The 20,707-nt window shown below is 37.4% G+C and overlaps 1 protein-coding gene across 11 annotated transcripts in view; it reads right to left on the reverse strand.

Moving 5' to 3' along the window:
* Nucleotides 1-175: 175 nt before the first annotated feature.
* Nucleotides 176-20,707, reverse strand: part of MBNL1 (muscleblind like splicing regulator 1) — a 256,785-nt gene continuing 236,253 nt past the window's right edge. For 6 of the 11 annotated variants that reach the window (XM_072618709.1, XM_072618700.1, XM_072618698.1 and 3 more), the window contains 7 exons: nt 19,444-19,701; nt 18,007-18,060; nt 16,991-17,144; nt 10,955-10,990; nt 10,143-10,237; nt 6,815-6,889; nt 176-3,742 (listed from right to left, as the gene is read on the reverse strand). In XM_072618709.1, the coding sequence (XP_072474810.1) occupies nt 6,833-6,889; nt 10,143-10,237; nt 10,955-10,990; nt 16,991-17,144; nt 18,007-18,060; nt 19,444-19,701 (654 nt within the window). In that variant the 3' untranslated portion in view covers nt 176-3,742; nt 6,815-6,832. The remainder of the gene's footprint in view (nt 3,743-6,814; nt 6,890-10,142; nt 10,238-10,954; nt 10,991-16,990; nt 17,145-18,006; nt 18,061-19,443; nt 19,702-20,707) is intronic. The other 5 variants (XM_072618703.1, XM_072618701.1, XM_072618705.1 and 2 more) reach the window with 5 other exon arrangements.

Raw genomic sequence — 20,707 nt, forward strand, 5'->3', positions numbered from 1 at the left:
AAGACAATAAATTGAGTATGGTATATTTCTTGTTTCATATACTGAATGTGTTACCCATGACTGTGGTATCAAAACTCAAGAATTGGAGTTTGTGTATAAAGAATTTCTATGAAGATATACGAGGAATACACAAAATAGACACAAACAAAAATAATTTAACGTTTAACCTCCAATATAAAAATATAATTAAGAAAGAGAAGTTTTATTAGGGCAATTTTTTACTTTATTTTTCCATACAGCAAAGTCAACTATGGCGATAATAATAAAATAAGCAAAAAAACAAATTGCAGCCAAGGACAGAATACATAATTCAAAGCGACTACAAGCGAAAGGAATTCTGTGGTTACATAATAGTAAAATCAAGCACGTCTGTCCTTTCAGCAGATGAAAATTGCAGGGTTGCAAGTAAGTGCAACGTCGTCCTCACCTGATTGGTGTGACTGTTGAATAATACGGATAAACATGAAAGCCAAATATCACTCGGTTCACGACGTGTAAGTTACCACGTGATTACAACGCTATTTTGAGTGCTTCTGATTTTGAACATTAAAACTGTAAAATTTGAGACTTGTTTGTTTATTTTCACCTGCTAAAAGAACAGTTCACTAATAGCAATTAAAAAAAAACACTCACATAACAATAGCTACGGTGTGCTGTTTGGTTTGCCTGTTCATGATTTTTAACTTTTTGTGAGAGTCAATATTCATTTTGAAGATTTTTGTTTTGTGAACAATAAACCACTGAAATTGTCAGAAACTGGTTTGAATAGTATATATTCTTAATATAGTTCTCTTTATTTTTCTGATAGTTTAAACATGCAGTATTTTTGAATAATGTAAGGACTATCTGATCATGATTTCTCCTTAATGGTTGGAATAAGTACCTGCTATTTTTGGCACTGATCTTCAGGCATATTTGGACCAGTGGAGCTGTTGTCAGTCATGAGATCTCGGAAGGATGGCATATCTTTCCAGCTGAAAAAATCCTGGCAAACTACAAGCTGTCCACAAAAAGCAAAGCCACTTTTTTGGGAGGGGTTTGGAGTGCTAACTCTGCCACTTTTGCAAGCAATTTTGCTCAGCCTGTCATTTTTTTTTTATTAGCCTTAACAAAACTCCTTGTAATTATAGACGTTTTTATTCAAAATAAGATCTCACTATTATACAGGTTTCTCTCTTTTTTTTTTTGACTATATACAGAAGTGCAAAAAGTCAACCTTCTTTCCTCAACGTTCCAACATGCTAATCTGCAGCATAATCAACCCTCAAGAGTTTGCACACACTAAAATTCTTGTTACGTAAACTTTTGAGTATTTGGATTATCAACAAAAAGTCCCTTGATCTATCAATTATGCAGCTTAATTATAACAAGGCCTGATATTCAGGGATTTCAAAAAATATTTAAACAATACTTTAACATTTGAAATGGATACAGTAGAAAATAAATTTTATTCTAATATCTAGGATCTAGATTTTCTTATAATAACTAATTACAAACAAAATAAATCATCAAAATATTACTCAATTGTCTGCCAGGATTGTTGCCATAGCAACAACTTAACTTCTTACTTAGCAATGATTATATAATTATAAGATATCCATATAAAAGATCTTTGTTCTTTTAATGAAAACTAGACAAGAACTAACAATGACTGACATTCTTACACTGTAATATTAAATCCGTAAAATATAAATCATTTAGTTAACAATAATACGAATCCTTATATGACACTACATGTAATTCAAAACTGAGTATGTTATGAAAGAAAAAAAACTAATTTTTTTTTGTATTTTTAAAATTCATCAGTAAAATCTAATAAAACAAAATTTCATAAACTGAAATGGTATTCAATTGTTAATAGAAAATGAAAACAATTTTAATAAATGTAGGAAATTAAAATCTACATTTTAACAAGGAAAATAAGTAATATTCTATAATGAAACTAACTACAATAACATGTGAAGTCACCTAAACTTTCTTAACACGATTGAAATTACATTGGTATGGGGTCCAACCCGTAATGTAATAATCTAAGGCTTTAATAGATGTACAGTACAATCAGTAAAATCAACACATCATTCTTATACTAGAAAGCATATCTCTCGAGCATAAAAACTTGCCGTAAACATGGAAGTATGGAAGATTCTATAACAGAACCTCCTCCTCTTCCATTCCACACCACACTACTAGTGACCTGGCCCCCATTTCAGCAATGCTCAGAATTGCTGAACAGGCAAAAAAATTATACATATACATATATATATATGTCCATACATGTACATATATGTATATTCTCTACTAGCTGCAACATCCAAACCACAAAAAAAAGAAAGAAAAAAGGAATTCCTTTGGATGAATCTATTTTTAAAAACAATGCACATCTCTACATAGTTTTAATTTTGTAAAAGGCTTTCTAAGGCTATAAGCAGTTAATCAAAAGAAAACAGAAAGGAAACAGAAAAAAAAATCACATATAAAATTCACCCAAGTACTTAACCCGCCCAATTACTACTTAATTAAACTTTTACCATTTTTTTTAATATTTTGGTTTCACATGCATCCAATGACATTACTGCTGCCTTCCTCTTTGTTTAGAGTCATCATTTTGAATGTGACTGTAATGAAGGATGGAAAAAAAGTGAAACTATTTCTGCAAAGCATTTATAGTCTTTTGACTTTTGACAGAGGCTATAAATAGAAACAAAACAAGTTCCTCAAATGTTTGCTTGTTCTCGTGTCTCAGAAATGGCATTTCCCTTTTTTTGAGTATCATGTTATACAGTATAATATGCATATATATTACACTACAATGCATTAAAATAATTTTATATATATATAATCTAATATATAACTCTCTCTATATATATCTCCAGTATGTGTGAGTTTTCTGTGTTTATTTGACAGTTTGTCTTGTGCTGCCTAGGGTTACTGTTAAGGTTAAATAGGCCATTTCTGAGACAGCTTTGGTTTCGAAAAAAGAATGGTGCCCTTTGACTGATTGGTATTAGCAAGTAAGCAACAAAATGTGGCTCTGAAAATAATAACACTGAAGAAATAATACTCTACTTTGATGTACAGTCTATGGCACTTCATGAGAATCTTCAACAACATGGTTCTTAAAGCCATGATGTGCTTTAAAATATACACAGCTATGGTTCTGCTTGGCACATTCATCTCTGTCAGATCCCTCCCTCACCACCTCTTACAATCTATTACATTAAAAATATTACTCTTCAACAAAAATGACTGTGCATGCACACTTTCGTCTATAATGGCAATTTTAAATACAAGGTGCACCTTTGTTATTTGTAAACCTTGAAAGAAATAAACTTATTTTTTTTTAAAAAAAATTATATCTTGGTCTACAGACGTACCAATACATGATAGATCATGGTTACACCATAGTCTGTCTTTTCAAGATGGCGTGAGTATGTAGGAAATTAACTAGGCGGATGCATACCAAAATACATATGCATCTCTCTGTGCTAGAAAAGAGAGACAATGCTGTTGTTTTAGACGTTAAGATCACCTCAGCACAAATATCAATTCAATATACAAAATATCTAGGCAACAGTGTGCAGTGGGTTTCCATGTTGTCTTTTCATCTTGATAACATGCAATAGGAGGATGCTTTACAGCTGAGGGTTTGGCTGGGTGTGTTGCTTGACAGTATATACATTATGGCTAACGACCTTGTCTTTTATTCTAACCAAGCACACTGTCCTCTTCTCTTTAGTATGATCTATAAAAAAAGAGGGAGGGGAAAGAAAAAGAATCTTGTTGAGTCAGATGTCTCAGCAGAACCCTCTATGTCCCCACAATGCATTCCCGGGTATCTTTCAAAGATTTCATCTGAAGGGATGGACAATTTATTCATGAGAAATACCTCTGTTTTTACCCAAGTAGTCCCAACATACTCACAGTGTTGGAGTAGTAAATGGGGAAACTGAAGAAAATGGAATTTGATTTCTCTAAACAAGTGAAACCTGGCATGCTGCCAGACAATTTTACAATCCATGCTTCCAAACCATATAGGAGTAAGGGAGCAAGGTCCCTTACAGTTAGAGAAGGCACACATTTGTTACCTCCTCCATAATGCTGGTGTCAAGTAAGACCCAGACTATATAGAGGTGTGCTTCAGGAAAAATGGTTTGACTCCCTGCATTTAGAAATTCATGGAATAATGCATTGTGTTTCAACAAGAAACCAACAGTATTAATTACCTGCTTCATAAGCCCAAAAATAATAGACTCTGGCAGGAAAAAAAAAACATTTTCATCAGTACAAATGATGTCAAATTTCTTTCTAAAGCTGAGAAAGAAATCTTGGACAATTTGGAGCTTGTTGATCGTATAGTAACATCCATCACTTATGTACCTTTTACTGAGGTTCATTCCTTTCAAGAGTTCTTTGCACATCAAATGAATGTTTTAGTCATCTATGGTTAAATACAAGCCAATGGAAGTGTAGATACAGTACAGTTTATCATTCTTTCCCTTGTCCTTCAGAATGGCAAACAGGCCTTGGAGATAATGTAGTCAAGACACATTATTTTATAGATGAGGTCATCCAGAAGGCCAACATGACTTGAAGCCAGTTAATGGAAGAAATGCTGCCTTATTAGATCATCCATTTAGCCAACATGGTACAATGGGCTGTGGGGGTGGGAGAGGAGGGAGAAACACTGAGCTCAGAGTTAGGGTCTTGACTTCAAATGTTTGCTCTGCCCCTAATGTCCTGGCGACCTTGTGTAAGTAATTTCACTTCTTCCTCTTGCCGTTCATTTCCTCATCTATAAAATGACAGATCATATCTAAGGACCCTTTGAGCGCTAGAATTTTGATGATCCTTGTAATCTGAGTCAAAGTGAAAACACTGATACACTTTCTTATCACTACTCTTATCAGCTAGCCTTTCTACATAGCTTCATGTGGCTTGTCTCATTTGATCATCACAACAACCCTGTGAAGTAGTTGCTAGTATTAACATCACCCTTTTACATTTGAGGAAACTGAGGCAAACAAAAGTGAAGTGACTTTTGTCCAGGGTCACAGAACTAATAAGTTTCTGAGGCAGAATTCTGCAGCACCCTGGCCACCATGCATCTGAGCTGGCTCAGCTAATGAAGGTGGCTTCCTAATGTGAAGTATAATAACTTTGGAAATGACACATTTTTTAAAAATTGATTTTATATATATGTATATATGTATATATATATATATATATATATATATATATATATATATATATATATATATATATATATACAAAATCAGTCTTTTGCTTGTGGTAATAAGTTAATTATTCTTGAGAAAGAAAAACAAGGGGATCCTTTAATTTTTTGTGATTCTTTTCTCACAGATGGAGTTCAATATTTAGATAAATTTTAAAACTTACAGTTAGCTACCTGCATCTATAGCCACAAATATCCATAACAGCTATTTAAATAATAGGAAAAGGACTAGTTTTTTCTTAACGTACCATAACTTACCCATCAGGATGAGTGTTGTCCCCTTCAAAATAGTCACTCTGGAAGTTTAGACACTTATTCCAACAATGCAATTACCCTGGCCAGGATTGAAGCCATACAAGGTCAACCTCATGAATGTATAATCATGCAATGATTCCCTGGAGTGGTAAGACCAAGCCTGAATGCTCACCTGATTCAATATATTTCCCTCCAGGCTTCCTTCCATGAAGGCTCCAATCTCACCTTCTACAAGAAGGCTTTCCTCTTTCTCATCCCTTTTCATGCTAGAGCCTTCTCTCTGTCTCTTGTCCCCAATTCAGTCTATTCTTTTCATTTTTTTTCTCCCGTTGGATTGGGAGCTTCCTAATGACAGGTACTATTTTTTTTAATATCTGCAGAGCTTAGCATAGTACCTACACATGTTGACTTGTACCACATCTCCCTGTTTCCAAAAGTCATCCTTATCTTCTGAGTCCAAAGACTTAACTGTCATTGAAGATGTTAAAAACAAAGAAAAATGGTCCAAGAGGCTTCTCTGAAGACCATGCCAAAAGCAAGGTCCAAAAAGGGATTTAGCAATGTTGGTTTTGCATTGTTGGAATAAGGGTTTGGCTTCACAACATGATTAACTTGAAAGGGAAAAGACTCAATGGGTTGTGCTCATGTTTGCTTAAAAAATGGCCATATGTCCTTGTTTTCCTCTGATATTGCCTGGCATCTACTCTGCTGTTTGTGCACGCCCTTCTCCATCACAAGATGAATTCCTTGAGGGCAGAGACTGTAATTATCTTTCTTTGTTTGCCCAGGGCTTAAGCACAGTGCCCCACACATACCAACAGCTTCAAAAATACTTTGGGATCAATTGATGAATGTACCTATATTCTTTGAAAACAGTGCAGGGATGGGGCACAGATCCATCCATCCATATATATGCATATATAATATATATATTATCTTTTTAGTAATCTGAAATACAATTCTAAGGTAATAAATCTAAATAATAAGTTAGGGCTCTATACTTCTAAATTTTGCCTCAGAATTAGAATTTGTTTTGTTTTCTCCCTTCATGATATAAAAAGACAAATTTATTTCATCTTGGTTTGCTTTATCTCTTTCCACTTTCTATTATACTTTTTATTTTAAGAATCATTATGACTTTTGGATGCGTCTACATTAAATATCCCAGATATCTATGATACAAAACATAAGGGTACGTAAAAGGTAAATGGTTATTTTTTTCCCCTTTCCAAAACATAACACCTTTTAATAGCAGTATTGTATGCTTATAGAATCTTTAAAAATTACAGGAAGTACACAACTACATAGAATGGAGGAGAAACTTACTGTTTGGTGATGGAATTTCTACATCTGGGTAACATACTTGTGGCTAGTCAGATGTTCGGCAGATATTATGGGTATCTAGCAAATAAAAAATTATTTTTAATGAATGACCCATGCAAGTCAGCCAGCAACCAAGCGAGAGAACTATCTCATCATTATTAAGTTATAAGAAAAGTGAAGTTCAGCTGTGAGGTGATAGGTTTTAATGAGTATAACAATATGTTAACATCAACTTGAATGCCAAAGTAGCAACTTCATTTTCCCTTGGTTTAACAAATCATTGTGTTAAGTAAGTAGTACTCCACAAATGTAGATAAGTGTTACCAGTTGTTTAGAAGTAAAAGAAGTTAATTTACAAAAGTTCATGCAGTGCAGTCCCTTTTTGTTGGCCTACACACATCTGAGATTTCCTAGACTTGGAAAAGGATGAGGAGTAAGAATGCTTTGCTTCAATTGTGCATCAATTTCAGACATTCTTTCTCCTCTGAACGAGTCTGCAATGTTTCAAAAATGGACTCCCCAAAGGCAGCCACGAGGGGTCACAGAGCCCCAGAAAGCGTAACCACTCAAGGCTCCAGACAATTTGCAAGTGGAACTTTCCAAAAAATTAATTTTACATCTCGATTGCATTTTTGTCATATTTGAAACAAAACAATAGTAGAAGTGAGAAAATATGCATTAAAGAATAGAAGCAAAAGTAGTTCGCTTCCACTAATCAAAAGATCTGTGAACTTTCCATTTATAGCTTTAACTTCCTTTAAAGCAAAACTTGGAGGAATTAAACTGTGGAAAGCAGTATAGCTTACTGGAAACTGTCCTGGCTAACTCATGGCACTTCCTCTTGGCTTCTCAATGTGTGACTTGGAGCAAGTCACTTCACCTCTCCTAGTCTAAATTTTTCCTTCTCAGTAAAAATGGAGAAAATTATCTTTTGGCCTGCAGATCTCATGGGGTGGCTGGGAGGACAAAAAGGAAGTGATAGATGGGAAAGCATTTTTCCAAATGCAAAGGCAAGGGTGGCCTTAAGTGTAGCTATCTATTTTGCTGGGGCAACTAGTTAGACTTCTCCTTGGATGCTCATCCTTCAAATGACATCCTGACACAGTATCACAGCATCGGCAGGTAGCATTAAATGAGCTCCAAGCACAATGAAGCTTCTCATACCATTTTTCCTGCTGCTGCAGGACAGGATGTTGTACCCAACAGTGTAGAAGCATCAAGAATGGGACTGCGGAAACATCCCGGGAACCTTCAATGCCCTCAATACCGAGGAAGGGCCAGAGAGAACTTTCTCCATGCATGCGGGTTACATTTGGTGGCAATGGCTAGTCCCCAGCATTGCTAATGTACTGTAAGCATATACATCGCTCTGTATATGTAGATATAATATATATGGGCATATATATGTATATCTAACTTTTCATTTTTTGGTTGCAATACCATGTTATGAGGAGCCCAAGAAAGTTATGCGTGAAATGGTCAGAGCAAAATGCGAAAAATTTAAGTGTTCCTAGAGCCCAGATGGCCAAAGGAATGAGGAAATTTGTTTTGCCATGACTCTGCTTACACCAGCAATTCTGCGGTCATACATGGCACATGAGGCAGAAGAGGTTTCGATTCATTGATCTTTACGGTAAACAAGCCACTTTAGGTGCATTAAGAATTGTCTTCTACAGATTACTTCCTGAAATGCCACATATGCCCCCGCTAGCATTCTTGTAAATGAGTCTAATGGATTAGTGGAATTGGGAAGGAGGGGAAGGTAGTGTGACAAGATCTCAATAAAAAAGAAAAGTAAATGTTTCTTTGCTAAGAACTGTTTAAAACCTGTCTGACAGTTTGGGGAATAAAATAAAAATGACTTTATTATTTTCTTAGAATCATTTGTTGAGGATAGATAGACTTACAACTGAGAAATTTGGAATCTGGGGCAAGTTGGACAAACTATTCCTGAGTCTAGTGGCCTAAAGTGAATCTTCCATTGAGGGTGAGGGGAAAATGGGCTTGGGTGCTGGGGAAAAGAATTGACTTGAGCTCATCCTCTGGTAGCTTCCTCAATCAACGTATTACTCATGCTAACTAGGTACAAGACACTGCTGTTTATTCAGCAAATTTAGTCAGCACCTGGTAAATTCAACGTCCTGTGACAAAGCCCCATTACCCCCACCCTAATTACACTTTGAAAGTCCACTGTATACTGAAAAATCCAATAGGTGAAAACTCCTACCAATAACTCAACATTCTGTCAACCCTCAAATGGTCTTTCCTTCTCTATATAGTATTTGTTTCTCATGGGATAGTAGCTTTCATCAGATACTTTTAGCTACATCTGCCCTGAAATTCAAGAGGTCTCCAATGGTGCACAGCTACAAATCTTGTCTAAATGGCATTTTTCCTATGGAGCTTTGCTTCCATAATGAGCAACCAAGAAGGCATTTTTGTAACTTCAAAGTCCAATAATGCAAGCAGTTAATGACTTTGTTCCACCCAGTATGTTCTGTCCTTTTCTGAGCTGTTCCATCATGGAAGACCAATTACAGACACAGGAACTTTGCATTTCCAAGAGCTGGTCATAGTTCTCATCCCATAACTCCATAAATCTCTAAGATTAACAGTAGATGAAAAACTAATGAACATACTTAGTGTGGCATAACATTCTGATGCACATTTAGGACTATTTAAGGTAGGATTCTTCCCCTGAAGCCCTAGAAATTCCACAAATCTCTTCAGAAGTGAGACAGAAAACCTATTATTTCTGCCAAACAGGTAGCCTTTCAGTGTATCTATTGAACCTAGTGGGGTTATTTCTTAACAGACTCAGTTTACAAGGGAGTGGCATTTTCATTTGTGGCATAAAGAATGGATGTTGGTATTTATCTCTTTCCCCACTCTTTCTTTGAAGAAGAGTGTGGATGTACACTAAAAGATGCCTTGCACCAAATGAATTTCTCCTCACGTGCACTTGGAGGAACACCCTCTAATCCCTACTTTTGGTGCTCAGAATCTCTGCACAAAATATTCTGACCAAGGCAGAAATGCTAGTGTAAATCCAATTTCCTTTATGAATGTTGCTGCAACACCCTTGGAGCACTGAGCCAAGGCACAAAAGCATTCTGCCACTCATCAGAGAGAGAAGGTATAGGCCAACAAGAGGAATATTGAGACCCCCATGCTTATTAAAAGCACCACCCCCAGCCCTCACGGACGCACAGCTCCCACTGATCTCAATGGGAACTCAACGTGCGCAAGGGCTGCTGGACTGAGCCCCATTAGAGTCGTGGATTTTGTTTTTGTTTATTTTTTAAAGAAACAAAGCTGTAAATTAGCAAACCTGGTTGGCTGTGGCTGATGCAGCGAAGGGAACACTTGTGGCGGATGTTGTTGTAGCGGACACAGTGGCTGGCGTAGCACCGTGCACCATGGGAACTTTCGGAGGGAAAATCATATAAGCAAACATACAGAAGAGTGTAGCAGCATGGAAACCATGATAACATGGGGAGGACCACCGGGCAGGGCGTTTACCACAGCAGTAAGCCACGTGACGAGGCATCGTCACCAGCAATGTCATGCAACCACAGTGCAAAGCGGGACAACATTCCGGGGAGGGGTAGGACAGGAGGAAGGGGGAGGGGGAGGGAAAAATGAAAGAGAAAAAAAGGGGAAAAAAAAGCTTGTTACCATCAAATCAGGAAAACAACACAAACAGCTTTACTTGGCTAAGTCAACTTAAGAAACTTAAAATGAGCTCACATTTAGACATTCAAAATCTCAGTGAAAACATAGGTGTTTACTATTCCATTTGAATAAAAGTCTATTACCATATTAACTATTATAAAAATAACACAATATATTACTTTTATGAGATAGATTTTTTTAAAAATACCAGAACCCACAGTCCAATCAAAATCCACCAAAAAGATGACCAAAATAATCACTATCGTGTGTAAAGGAAAACACCAATTACTGGATTTACTTGATTCATGTCAATTAAAGAGATGAACTGCATTTAATTGACAGGCATTCATCCATGTAGGGGGAACCCATCTGCCCTCAAGTCACACATATTAAACTAGCAGTGGATTTTGAGGGGCTGTGGGGCATACCACCAGTTGAAGATAATCAAGAAATGAAGCTGGCACCTACCAACACTTGTAGCGGGTGTCATGCACAAGATTGAGCCTGCCCATCATGCATTGCAACAGGAAGGTGGATTTGAAAAGGGAAAAGAATTAAAACAACCCATCACACGTGTAATTAGGAAATTCTTTTGAACAAAGAAGAAACAAAAATGTTATTATGGGAACAGTGGCATGTAACCCTCAGCACAACCCAATCATACAATGGCCCAGTGAGTGATATGTTAGGCCTGGTCCCAAGGGAAAGTTAAAACCTAGTATAAGAAAGGGCTGGTCCATTTTTGCTTTCCTTACTGCTGTCTGGCATCCCTTCATAACTAAACAATATGGCGGTGGAGGAACCGAACATTTCTAGGCAACTGTCCAAAGAATGATGCTATAACAGCTTGCTTTCCTGGATCTGGGTATGTAGTAATAATGCATTAACTCTTCCTTTGAATTGAGTTTAAATGAAATAATCCAAGATGTCATTTTCTCACAGAACATTAAAGAGTACCATAGACTTATATTCCATAGACTTAACAACATAGTGAGATCAACCGTGCAGAAGTAAGGGATTCCAATATGCTTACTTCCTTGTCCTTGGTCCCTAGGGCCTTGCATGATAGAGACACATCACCTGGGTGTGGAGCTGTGCAGGGAGTGGAGTTAGTTGGTGGTGGTGGAGGTGAATGCAGTCATTTTCTACACTTGTGAACTAAGATATGAAGACAGCATGCAATATAAACTGAGCAAAAAGCCAAAACCCCAAGTCTGGATTTCCTTGGATGCAGAATTTAAAGACAGGAGAATAAACAGAAGTTTGGTCTCACACAGACCCAACCTCTTGGACTTGGGTTCACATTCCCAGGAGAGCACGGATGCATCCATGACAGGCTTAGGCCCGGGAGGCTTGGATGATCACCCAAACCACCTATATCGATGCGGACATTTTGCTGAGTTTATGATCATTTAAAAAGTGACTGGACTTCAATGCAAGCCTTATGATGCATGCTTTGGGGAAAACAGGTGAGGTTAAGCAGTGAGCAGATGAGGCCTCGCCATTATTACTCACAAATCCTTCCACCAGTATATGTCAAAAGAAATGTGATAAATACCAAGCAGCTCTCATTTTTTCCCTTGACACATGAGCAATGAAAATTTAACTCATTTAAAAAACCCTCCAGGAGAAGGCATTTCCCCATCTGCAGAATGACTCTTATTAAGACACAGACCTTTTAAAGTGGCTGGATATAAAAAGATCAAATGATGTTATTTTTCAACACTGAAATGTGGCATCTCCCATCTTAAATGTGACCTGTTGGTGGCACCTGGAGTCAATTTTCCTTCAAAAAGCATTTGCTAATGGAGCCTTTCCAGAGGCACCCCCTCAGAACAATAGCAGAAATGATCATCTCAAATGAAGGTGGCTAGAGTGAGAAGAGCCATGGGTAGGCTGCTGTCACAGCTAAGGGAGAACAGTCCAAGAAAGCTTTTACCTACATACTAACTGGGGCTGTGTAATGGTTTGGGAGTCAGAAGGCATTTTTCCCCATAGAAACAGCTTCACACAAGGTGGTTATGTTCCTAGGCATGTTCACCAAAAACAAAAAGTTTAACCCATATTGTACTTGCATTGGAATAGTAGTAAAACTTAAGACAGTATAGAAATATGAGTTGTTATCATTTATTACTATGGTAGACATAATCTCTTTGGTATATACTGCTTTATGGGTACAAAATAATTTTCTCATGTGATGATGGCCCAATAAATCGATCTGAGCAAGGACTACCATCCTCATTTTGTAAAGACGTAAACCAGTGCTAAGAAAGAGCCAAAATAACTTGCTCAAGGTCACACACAATGGAAGGGATGTAGCCCTGTCCAGGAATCGGTTTTCTGCCTCTAAGTCCAATGGACGTCCTGTTGCTTTGAGTAAGATAGAGCACTGAAAACACTCTAGGAATGTTGGGAGTCAAAGGGGCCAATGGGGAGCAGTATTAGAATTAGAACCTGAAGACTTGGGTTCCAATTTCAGCCTTGCTACTTATTCTCTTTATGACTGACTATAGGTAATCTAATTAATCTCTCTGTGCCTCTATTTTCACATCTCAAAAAAAAGAAATAATTTGGAGTGTGTGATCTCTCAGGATCCTTCCAGCTGAGAGTCAATCATCATGTAAGAGTAGAAATCTCTGAATCATTAGGTATAGGAAGATTTTATGAAAAAAAAATGCATTCTGAGTTCCAGGGACATTCATCATTTCTCCCTGCCTTCCTTGCCCCATCTACTCTTTTTCCTTCAGTGGGATGGGTACAATGTCAAGCAGACTATACCTGATAAAGGAGTAAGCCCGTGAGAAAATGGAGGCATGGGTGGGATTTTCACTGGCAGTTCATACAATGGGTCAATTTGATATCAGGAAAGCCAGGGGTGCTGGTCGTGTATCAAGGGAAAGATTTTCCAAGGTAGAATAAGATATGACTATAGGTTAAGATCTGGGGTATCTGGGGGGGGGGGTTGTTATGCCCCATTATTCTGGTTTGCAGTGCTTCAAAGACACTGTCCTTTCAGAAGAATATATATATATATACAGAAGTGATTTATGCCAGTAATAATGTGGAAGCTAATGCAAGACAAAACCACAAGCTAAATTTAAGGCTGTGGGGCAAGGAACAGAAATTCATTAGTTTTTCTAATTACTCTGACAGCGGGGGGAAAGAAAATGTACACACAGAAGGAGCATTTACTGGTAAAAGCAGTTTAAAGGTTGTGGAATATTAGATGTTTTTCATTATTCTATATCTATTTCCAAGTTATATCTCACCTACCATATTATATCATTCCATGCACAATTAGGTCTGCATGCTAAAAACAGTGAGCTTTGCGATCTCTTTCTAACATGGAACTGTAAAGCTTTTCATTTTGAATTTTAGTCTGAATTATATCATCACCATGAAGATTACAATATGTGCAGACACTTTGGGGAGGGATCAGCCACAGATGAACATAAGGTGGCAAGGAAGATACTTGCTAGGGGCAATAATTCACCAACAGGAAAACCTAATACTGTAATACCCACTTACCCATAAAACAATCCCTCATGAAAGACCCTTAATATTCCTCTTTACTTCTAATGGATTGGTTTGTTAACAAGAAACGATAAATAGCACATTGGCTGCTTAACTGCTATCCCTCACTCTCCAGCCTGAGGCAAAACTGCCCTTTCAAGTCCATTTTCCCTTCAATTAAGTAGTCAAATTGGGAATTTATGAGAAAATGTCTCTTTTAAAACCATTTTTTTTGTTCCAATGAAAGGACAGGGATTAGACCTATCATTTGACTTGTACAGTAAATTCCTAAGTAAGGAACCTTACTCTGCCCCATTTTCCTAGGGGTATTCTGCTTACAGTGACCCAGAGATCCACTATGGCAAGCCACCTCCCTTTGATTTTCTAAACTGTTTCTTGATTATACACTGGCAAGGAAAGGGAAAAATAATGTGAAGGATGGTACTTTTCAAATGAGAGGCAACTATAATGTTTATTTATTTAGGGGCATCTTGGTAGCACAGTGGATAGAGTATAAGGCTAGAGTCAGGAAGACCGAAATTCAAATCCGACCTCAGACACTTCTTAGTTGTGTGACCCTGGGTAAGGCACTTAATCTGTTTGCCTCAGTTTCTTCATCTGTAAAATGGGGTTGATACTACTCAGGATATACTCATCTACTCAGGTCTTCTGTGAGAATCAAATGAGGTAATCACTATAAAGCACACAGAAAAGTGCCTGGCACAAAACGAACTCTACGTAAATGGTAGCTATCTTTGTTATTTTAAAGAAAGATATGGATAGATAGATGTATGTATATGTATATGCATGTGTGTGTATTTATACGCATATATGTATGTGTATCTATGACTATATATCCAGATAGATATATCTATCTATATGTGTATATATATGTATGTATGTACATGTATGTGTGTTGTATGTATGATATATATCTATACAGGTTGTCCCAAAAGTCTTAGAGCAGCTGTAATCTTCAAAAGCTTAAAACTGACCTAAGACTTTTGGGACACACACACACACACACACACACACACTCACACACACACTCACATACGCACTCAAACACATACCACACACACACTCACACACATTCACTTCTAATGAAAGGGAAAAAAAACTGGAACTATGAAGAAATTTTACGTTTCAGACGGCAGTGTGCCGGCAATCTGATTCCACAGGTGAGATGCAGATTACAATCTCTGTGTCTCAAGGTCAGTTGTTTTTAATGTGCTGATGTAGTTGGAAAAATTCATCACCCATTGGCTGTGATGAGATAGTGAAGAGATTCTCAGACCTGGGCAAGGCTACCGTTCCAGCCAAAGGCCTACACTCACAGACTTTTGAACTTGGTCAGACCCACCAGAACTTGTGTCCCGCCGCCCCAGGCTTGGAGTGTCCAGGGCCACTTCACTGCTACAGTTCAGCAATAAAGACTTAAGTGGAAGAAATGGGAGCCACATGGATTTAAGTGGGTTTCCCAAGAGCAAGAATTGTAAAAACATCCTTGAGTGCCCTTCTCAGGGTATAGAGAAATCATTAGGACACCATGGTAAATGGACAGTCAAGTCCTTTACCATAATGAAGTTTCAAATATACTCAAATTCTGAATCCTTTACTGACCCAGGGTTCAAGCTGCAGTTTTCCTACCCACTTTCAGACTAGAAAACTAATTACAATAAAGAACTGAGACAAACCATCTAAACAATGTTAATTTGCTTATACAGGCATCCCCTATTTAAGCCAACAGCCTGGAGGACATGAATTAGAATCCTCATTCACAAATATGCCGACTAACTTGCAATTTCAGCGCTTGGCAATATCAGTAGTTACATATTTTTTAGTTGGATCTGTGATTTCTTTGGTATAGAAAGCTTCCAGTGAGGAAACTCCCTCCATCAATACAGACTGGCACTTGCTCTAAATAGTGTTGCTTGGGGTCACTGCAAAGGTAGGTGACTTTACCAGCATGATGCATACAATATATGCCAGAATCAGCCCTTTTACCCAATTTTTCCACACTGTTAGGATGGGTTTGCTAACTACTATTTCTTTTTTTTTTTTTAACTATAATAAACTCATGTTCATTTTAGGGATTGACCAAAATCACAAATGATAATGTTAGAGAACTAAATAAATAAATATATTTCTGAAAAATATTCAGTAGGAAAACAAATTCATTTTCAAATATCTATTTATAACTTCAGCTACTTTAATGGGGGGAAAATGGAACCATGTTTGAGTTTTAACCTTTGAAGGAAAGCAATCATGACAGAAAAAGTTTATGTCTTTGGTTAAGTTTGAAATTAACTGAGATCCTGGGTTTATATATTCATGGAGGCACATAGGGAAAAAGAGTAGAAACTCTCAGATTACTTAGGGAAGAAAAGTAAGAAACATTTATTTAAAGCAATACAGTGATTGGAATCAGCGGACAATCTCTCTGCAGACCTATGGGATAGCTGGCCCCATCTTCTCTCTTCAGTTTTTTTCTACCTACCTCTCAAGGGAGATAAATGAAAACAGAAAAATCAACCCTCTAACAAGGTGTCACTTCATATATTCCTAATGAATAATAATTAAATCAGTAAGGGTCTTGGAGCATGAAAGTGTAGCATGAAATAGATATTTAGACAGTAAGAAGAGAGGAAAAGGAGATGAGCGCTTAATTTAAATGTTTGTTTTTTAGAAGACCCTAAATCTCATTTCGTACAGTCCATAACACATTAAGGAAAATACTAAATGCCTAATTTAATTCCTAATTTCCTAAATTCCTAATACAAAGAAATCATCTCATGGGAAGTCTGCATGAGACACAAAGTCCCTGTTCTCTTACTGAACCATCATGACAAAACAGGGCTTTCACATTTGGTTTTGTCTAGTTCTGAAAACCTGGTTGTAAATGTCGACTGCCTGCTTCATCACAGTGTAGCCAGCTAAACTACCGAAAGGTCATGGTGACTCTTTGTAAGCAAAACCCCAACTCCTTACCTGGTGGGAGAAAGGCTGTATGCTGTTGTAACTGCATGTTGGCAAGAGCCTGTTGGTATTGGAAAATACCAGTATTAAAGACTGCCGTGGCACCGTTGGTTTTTTCAAGAGCAGGCCTCTTTGGTAATGGGGGAAGAACAGCTTGAGGGATTCCCTGTGTGGTGAATGAGTATAAAAAACAAAGACCAGTAAAAAAAAGAAAAGAAAAAGAAAATAAATCAGTAGAAGGCTCAAATAGTTAGGGGCACCATCTTTTTTCCATAAGCAAGCAAGCAGCATAGCAGACTTAACTAACCAAAAAAAAAAAAAAAAAAAAAAAAAAGCAAGATAAAAGCTTTAAAGGAAGCATTACTTTAGTCTAAGAAAAAAAAACACACTAGTTAAAGAAAACATGTTGGAGCCATATGTTATTATGAACTAAAGTGCTTCGAGTTACACAATGCTTCAGGCTTACAGTAGGAAGCCATTATTTTGGAAAAAGGACGAGGTGTGCTGCTAGCTCCATGAGCAGGTTAATCATCGTCTTACTGATAGAGTGACTGCGGCAGGGAAGCTCCACGTTACTCTGCTCCCACCTGCCCCGGCCCACCCCCCATCTAACTCAACATGCAAATGGTACCAGGGGCATGCAGGTACCTCACCCCTGAGCTACCTATGGCCAAACTAGGTAAGAACCTCCCTAAAGCCATGCCAACCAAACCGATCCATCCATAGTCAGTCATAGATAGAACTGTAACGTCCTTTACGGACTTTATCCAAACATTTTACAATGCAGTTAAACTGAATGTGGGCCAATGGACTTTAAGAACCTTTGGTTGGTTGGTGGACATACATAGATTTACTTTGTAGCTTTCCCCACTAATCATATCAGGAAACCACACTCAGTTTTCCATTGTATTTTAAAACTTTACAACAGAAAAAAAAAAAAAGGAATATTTATTTTTTTAAATAAGTAAAAAAAACTCGTATCTACAATAAAGCTACATGCCAAGCTAAAAGGTGAAAGGTCATAGTACCAGGTCAAAGGTTGCCTCGAGGGGTCGCTTCAGTGATTTGACAGCCGACTGAGTCTTAATTAGCAGGCAGCGAGCACATGATGGCAATGGGCCAGTGGGGTTCAAGCGCATTAACATAAACAGCAAGCAGAGGTGCATCATGGGGGCAGCAGTGCATTTTTGGGTAGGTGAGAAAAAACAAATAAAAAAACAAATCATCGGAATGCCATATACAACAAATAACAAGACTAAGCATGCACAATAAAGGCGCTACTAAGTTGTTACTGTGAGGATACAACCTCTACGTCGTTAATTACAAACAAGATACTCTAACAAGGAAAGAGAGTGAAAGGAGAAACAGGAAAAGAGGCTAACTTCTGCATTCGTTTTCTCTCTCAAGTATCCATTAAGAAACACACAAAAAAGAACTCTAATAGTTTACTGGACTGTGAATATCATACAATAATATTTAACAGAAACATTTTAATCATCAGATTAGGTATTTATGTAAAAAAAGACAACATGAACAACAGCTAAGCAAGGAAGAGAGAATGAACTTATGAAAATCAGCTATTACATCACATTATAATGTACCTTGAGCATACATTTTCTTTCCATTGTTAACCTGAAAGTTTCCTTCAGAAGTACTGTGGTCCTTCTACTCTAGAAAATGATAGATGTATGCTTCTCCAGCTTCCAGTTATTCTTAGGTCACAGTGTTATTCAGACAATCAAAATAGTAAGTTACTTTTTTTAAACATGCTATTAAAGTTAGAGACATTCTGATCTCCTACAGTGTTCCAGACTTCATTAGTGTTATGAAAGTGGAGTAGAGGAAGGAAGAATCTCTGGTGTATACAAAGTGTATACACCAAGGGAAAAAGAATGACTGATTAGAATGAGTGAAAGAATGCTAGTGATATGTTTAAATTTTGAAATAAACGTGCTGTTTCTTACACGTCACAATTTTGGGGAACAGAGCTGTAACTAGGAAGATTTGTGCCTGGGAGAAGTACCACGAACTAAGGCCAGTGCAATGTGCATTTGTCCTCAGTTAAGGTAGAAGTAAGAGCAGGGTAGGATGAGGAAGGAATCCACTTCGAGCCAACCTTATTCATGCTCATTAGGTACTCTATTGTTTCCATCTTCCCGAACTACATCAAGTGGTGCCCAAGATCGAAATTCAGCATGCTGGAGCAAAACCTGGATTGTCACATCTTTAGTTACAGCTCTGATTCAGAATAGTGGAGAATGAGTGAGGCAAAGGATGTTTTAAAAAATCAATCTGAAACTGTTTAAGAGCTTCTCTGAAAACACTGGGATACACCTGAACAAACTTATTTCAGCAAAAAATGCTTTTCAATATAACAGAAAACAATAGAAATTAATAAACAAATAGCTTATTATATTTCCTTTTTCAAATTTTCTTCGGAAAGAGAAGCTGCTTCTCTGACTTACCATAGCAGCTGCGGTGGCTGCAGCCTGGGCAGCCGCAGCCTGGTTGACCTGGTATTGGGCAGCCTTGATCTTGGCTTGTAGATGGGCAGGAGGGTGGAAGTATTTGCACTTTTCCCGAGAGCATCTCCCTTTAATGTAATCCATGCACACAGTAACAGTGTTGTCATTGGTATCAATCATAGCACTGTCGGCAGGATGAGCGAATCGACAATCATTTTCTCCTCGGTTACAATTTCCCCGTTGATACTCTCGACACACCTGTACAGTGATGAAGGGAAAGACAATTAGAAAAGTCATGCCAAACAGAATCCTTCTCACCTTGGGACCAACTTTAAAAGAAAAGAATAGTTAATTAGACAAAAACAGAAAGATTCGTAATGTGAATATCATAGTATTATACAAATGAAGCAATTGCCTGAATACTCTGCAAATACAACTTCAGAAACAGAAATATATAACTTAATGGCTACTTAGTGCTACAAATGATATCCATATCCAAAATGTATTGTTTAACAAGAGAAATACAAGTATTGTGTTAATCACAGTTAATAATCTAAGCTATCTTATTTCAAATAGTCAAAGATTTGTTAAGCAAATTTGATAATACACAACAACATGGATAAGTCAGTCGATAAACATTTATTAAATGCTTATTATTGTGCCAAACATTGTTCTAATCACTAAGAAGACAAAGAGAGGCAAAGACATTCTCCCTGCCCTCAAGGAGTTTACATTTAAATGGTCCAGAAAACGTGTAAATAGCTATGTACATACAAGGAGATTTAGGGGAACTCAGGCAGCAAGCTGGGATTAGAGATGAGCATACATCATCTAGCAAAGCCTGGAGAGAACCGTCAGCAGGAGAGATGCAGGCTGGTGCATTTTTCATCACAGCTACTGTGGGACAGCACCTGCTAAATTAGAGAGGGCTTGCAATCTGCGTTAGAGAAAGGAGGACCTGACTGACAAAATTATGGATCCCCGAAGCATGGAAGAGGAAATGAGCAGGCTGAAAATGAAAATTACCTCTATTCCACTGGTTAATTTTCAACAGACTGAGATGTGGATGGAATGACTAAGGTTAATTAATTAATTAATTAATGATTGATGGATGCTCACTATTGATATATATTATCTGTCCATGCATTATAATAATCCCCTGCTATAATTCCCTGCTATTTATTAGATCTAAACATGTTGTCTTATATTCAAGGTTTCCATGATATTCATTTCTAAAATAAAGTATTTTGAAATTGGTTAAAAT

Source organism: Notamacropus eugenii, chromosome 6 (genome assembly GCF_028372415.1).
Source record: "Notamacropus eugenii isolate mMacEug1 chromosome 6, mMacEug1.pri_v2, whole genome shotgun sequence".
Classification (NCBI taxonomy): domain Eukaryota; kingdom Metazoa; phylum Chordata; class Mammalia; order Diprotodontia; family Macropodidae; genus Notamacropus; species Notamacropus eugenii.